This window comes from Protopterus annectens, chromosome 12.part0, assembly GCF_019279795.1.
Source record: "Protopterus annectens isolate FY-2018-M chromosome 12.part0, PAN1.0, whole genome shotgun sequence".
In the NCBI taxonomy this organism is placed as follows: Eukaryota; Metazoa; Chordata; order Ceratodontiformes; family Protopteridae; genus Protopterus; species Protopterus annectens.
In genome coordinates this window covers 96,340,360-96,345,359 of record NC_056746.1, presented here as the reverse complement: position 1 = coordinate 96,345,359, position 5,000 = coordinate 96,340,360, and the positions used below count along the sequence as shown (strand labels likewise).

The 5,000-nt window shown below is 40.2% G+C and overlaps 1 protein-coding gene across 1 annotated transcript in view; it reads right to left on the bottom strand.

The window, feature by feature from the left end:
• The window catches only part of RNF151 (ring finger protein 151), an 81,177-nt gene that overhangs the window by 19,359 nt on the left and 56,818 nt on the right, over positions 1-5,000 (bottom strand). The window contains exon 4 of the mRNA XM_044088893.1: positions 4,437-4,533. Coding sequence (XP_043944828.1) covers positions 4,437-4,533 — 97 coding nt within the window. The remainder of the gene's footprint in view (positions 1-4,436; positions 4,534-5,000) is intronic.

Genomic DNA, 5,000 nt, shown 5'->3' with positions numbered 1-5,000 from the left:
CACAGTTTCCCTCTTTCATTTTCCATACTGTGTAGGTACTTTACTTGGCCATGATTGCCACCTCTTTCCACGTAAATACACGTATTCCCATATCTCACTCATTCATTTAACTCTCCAGTCTCCCTCTTTTTTCCAGTTATTTTCTTACCATATGCACGATCTTTTCTTATAATTTGCTGTCACATTGCATCATGACCTCATCCTAGGTTTCATGCTCTTCTTCCCTTCTGATTATAACTATATGGTGTCACAGTCTCTTTTTATCACCTGTGCCATGACTGTACCTCCCCAAACTTTGCTTAATAATATGTCCAGAATCATCCCCTTTCTGGATTCCTGCTGTTTCCCTTTTGTAAAGCCTTTATGCTCTATCACCCTTACTGTTCGATTTCCTGTGCACACCCACGAGACTGCAATAGTCCTGTTTGATTCGGCGAGAGTCTTCAGTTATTAATACCTTTTTCTTCCAGTCCATTTCCTTATCCATTTATTGGTCAAGTCTTCCTTATCCTTTGTGGCATTTGGGGGTCTATGGGGGTATATATCCACCAGAGATCTTCCTCCTTCTCCTACATTCTGATTCCCGCTAAGCTGATATTAACCTGGTAGTTGGACAGTGGCTCAAACATACCAGACCTAGTACTCACCAACATGGGAGAATGCTGCAACCCCCCCCCCCCCCATGTCATGTCTTCACTGATGAGGTTGGGTCAAAACAAAAATCATCTTAGAAAACCCAGATAAACCTATAACAGTTCGGAACTATTCTAAACCAAACTACATCCGACTGAGTGAGAATTTGTCAAAATTCAGTGCCCCCTCGAACCTCAAGATCACAGCAACCTATGCAGAATTGTTCACTGAAACTCTGTACAAACATGTGAATGGCTACATAGAGGCTGCTGTACTTGCTATAACTAAACCCATAACAAACACCAAAAAACATACCACAGTGGTGGAATCCTAACCTTAACAGGGTATATAACAAAAAGAAAAAGTTATGGCCAAAATCAGAAGAAGCTACTCTCCTAAGGTCAGGAGCTCACTGAACAAACTGAACAAGAAACTAAGAGGATTAATTAAGCCCAGCAAGGCCACCTATGAGGTCAGGATAGCCTCTAAGGCTAAGAACAACCATAAGGCTTTCTTCAGCTATCTCTGAAACCTTAAAGGTAACACACAGCAGTGTGCTAAAGTGGTGGCAAATGGCACTACTGTCACCAACCAGAAAGAGACATAGTGAATCTGCTGGCAAATAAATTCATCTCAAACTTCACTCCTCCTATTACCCCCTTGTGAAATGCCTTCTTGCATATCCCCCAAAATATCATCAGGGAGCAAGTCCTGGTGGCAAGGACAAAAACGCTGCCTCAATGGGTCCTGAAAATATTCTTGGTTACTTCCTAAATAGCTTAAAACATGACCTTTCAGGACCACCTGAGGCACTTTTCAACTACAGACTCAAAACAGGTTACATACTAAGTGAATGGAGGACTGTCATGGTCATCTGTCTCCACAAGGGTGGTCCATCAGCCGACCCCAGAAACTACAGACCCATCAGTCGTATAAGTCTAATATGCAAAGCCATGGAATGAATTATCATGGAAATGATCAACATGGACATTCATAACCTACAGACATTGGACCCATCTCAATTTGGCTTTGTCAGGGGAAGGTCTTGCCTAGACATTTTCAAAAGGGTCACCAAGGCAATGGATGAGGGGAAGGTGGTGCATACTGCATACCTTGACCTGGCTGAGGTGTTTGATACCATACCTCACTCAGGTATTGTTGACAACCTCACTGAACTAGGCATAAATCCCTATATAACTTGCTGGATTGCCAGTTGGCATAGAGATAGGATCCATGAAGTCAGGACTGGTGAGTCCACCTCCACCAAGAGACCGTCAACAGTGGAGTACCTCAGGGTTCTGTGTTAGGCCTGCTCCTGTTTGGTATCTACTTCTCAGATTTCAACTGTAATGTCAAGGGCCTCTGGCTCACTAAGTTCTCAGATGACTGTAAATTGGGAGATATTATAGCTTCCTCCCATGACACTAGCATCCTGCAAGAGGTTCTAATGCTGACAAATGACTGGTGCCAAAGCCACAGTCTAAAACTCACTGCCAAGAAGTGGATTATAGAGCTCTTTGGTAAAACACCCACACGAGTTAATTATTCCACTGATAAAACATCCATAAGAGTTGACCCTGGTAGTTTAGGGATCTAAGACCATATGTAAACAGTAATCTCACCTTTGACCAACACGTAGCCAAGCTAGTAGTAAAGTCATTCTATATCGTCCATCCTATAAGTAAGGGTATGGCATCTAGGTCCAGGGAAGTTATAGTACCCCTTTACTCAAGCCTCATCAGACCCATCACTGAGTACAATGCCCCCTTTAGCATGTACCTGACTGGGCATTTGCAACAGCTGGATCACCCACAGAGGTTTTTCATCAGGAGAACCTAGGGTATTAGCAGACTGTCCTGCACAGTTCACCTTGAGGCACTATCTATATACTTGGTCTCCTACAGGTAACTGAGAGGCGATCTATGCCTGGCATTTAAGGCATTGTCAGATCCAGCCCTGATGAATCTTTTACAGTGCTACTAAATGAACAGCACCAGAAACATTAGATCAAAGGATTTAAACTTTGCCTGTATAAATAGAACATGCTGGTGAGACCATGTGTCTCAAAGGAACCCGGCGCTATGGAATAGCCTCCCCATCCACTTGAAGCAGAGTTCATCCCTGACCCTATTCAGCTATAACCTTGCTCAAAGGATGGGGAAGTTTTAAATTTACTGCTGGTTTGCCCCCCCCCCTCATGTCTCTGATGGACAGAAGTTGATAGTAAGTTAAATATTGCCTAACTAACATACCTCCCATAAAGCTGTTAGCTACCCCCAAATTAATGTATCTCGTCCAACAAATACCAAAGGTACATAGGAACACAATTGAGTTGGGTTGTGTGGCAGCTAGGCTTATAAAGGCACTGGTGGTCATTAGCCTACTATACACCTATTAACGTTTTGACCATTATGTCTCTGTAGTAGTTCAGTAATCTATCTAGCTGGCTCAACTAATTTCCAAAGCTGTTTCCTCTAGATCAAAAGTATTAATTCCCCTTTATTCATCTCTTATCCGACCCATTATTGATTGTAATGCCCCTCTGGCATGCATTTGTTTAAGCATGTCACTGAGCGAGAGAGACCTAAGTGAGTCCTACTAAGGTTTGTATTTCCCCACTCTGAGCCTGAAATTCATCAGTACTGATCAGTGCAGTACCATGGTAAATAAATAAATAAATAAAGATTAATGGCCTCAAAACCCTCTGTTATCTGACCAGAATGATATTCCCCTCTCTCTCTGTTCAGTCTCTTCCAGACTCCTTCTTGGTAATCTGTGTCTAGCCTTTTAAACCATGAAGATCAAACCCTCCTTGATGTATTTTTTTTGAGTGTAAATGAATCTATTACAATGAATAACAAAAATAAATATCTTTTTCGGAAAATCCTGGCAGTAGCCAAAAAATGTATTACAAGAAGATGGAAATCACCCTCCATTCCAACCATATAAGACTTCATGATCCTATTGGATGAAGTAGTGTCAATGGAAATAAAAGTTAAAGAAACAAGAATATATCCCAGAAAATGGACTAATAATCCTTGGGTGAAAATTCTATCTCTTATTAAATCACTGGATTCAGATATGTCTTCACCTAATTAATCATATTGGAAGCATGAATTAGTGAATATTGTATAACCTTCTTTATATGTTTATATTACCTGCTGTTCCATTTTTTCTTTGTACTTGAGGCCTTTGTAAACTTTATACATAGTTTTATCATAATTTGTTATTTAAATGAAAAAAAAATCTCTCTATTGTCATTGGAAAATTAAATAAAAATTTTGAGTAAAACACAAAAACCTCCTTGATGTCTTGTTCCTTTACAGTATAACTGGTTTCTGTAATACTGAGTTAAAGGAACTGCAGTTTCATTAATGGATAAATAAGACATTAGCATAATGAATGTATATCCAAAGGTATCCTCCAGCTGTAGAACAAGTGACATGGGCATGATAAATTCATATCCCAAGGTATGCCCCCAGAACTAACTTCAACTACATGACAAGTATTGTGGTACTCTTGCAACATTCATAGTAAATATAGTTAACTGGATGGGCAGCCAAATTCTGCCCCCTCAGTCTATCATGCATTTCCCTCCTTGAGGCTGGAGGGAAATTTGAATATAGTGTATCAACTACAGACGTAATGGTCTGTTGCCTGATTGGCTAATACTTACCTGTGAACTTATGAATCTATGAATGAGTTGGTGAATATGTAAATATATGTTCTGGTTCCAAGTCTTGATTTGCAAAACAGAAATGCAACTGGAATTATGTAAAGAATAGTTTGCAAACATGCATTACCTTTATTTTTAGACGACAGATTATTCTATTCAGTCTGTGCATTGCGATCATCAATCTCCCACTCACTACATTTCTGCAGCAAGGGCAGGTATCATGCCTGAAAGGAGACATTTATAATTATTAATACTCAAAAAGTTTTCCTTTGATAAATGTTTTAGTTAAGTGCAGTTACACTGTCCCAGAAAAGTATTTATCATGGCATTGTCACCTGGAGAGCAGTTACTTATACTGAAAGGTTGTGTGATGGTGATGACTTGTGTTTCTGCAGTTACAGTTGTAGATTAAGTCAAATCTGCATTACTCTGTACTTTAAGCTTATCTTTTTTGTAGTCAGCATAATCTCTTCCCAGGCTCTAACTGGTGACCAGTGCTTTCTATCTTATCATCTCTTCCCAGGCCCTAACCAGTGACCACTTCTTCCTTGCCAGTACTCTTCACTTTTAACTATGGCCCCAAATTGCCCCTATAGTTACTTGTAGCTACCTGAGGACACTTCAACTTTGACACAGGATGCAGGAAGCTATTACACACAGTTGCCACTGGCATTAAGATATTACCTATTAC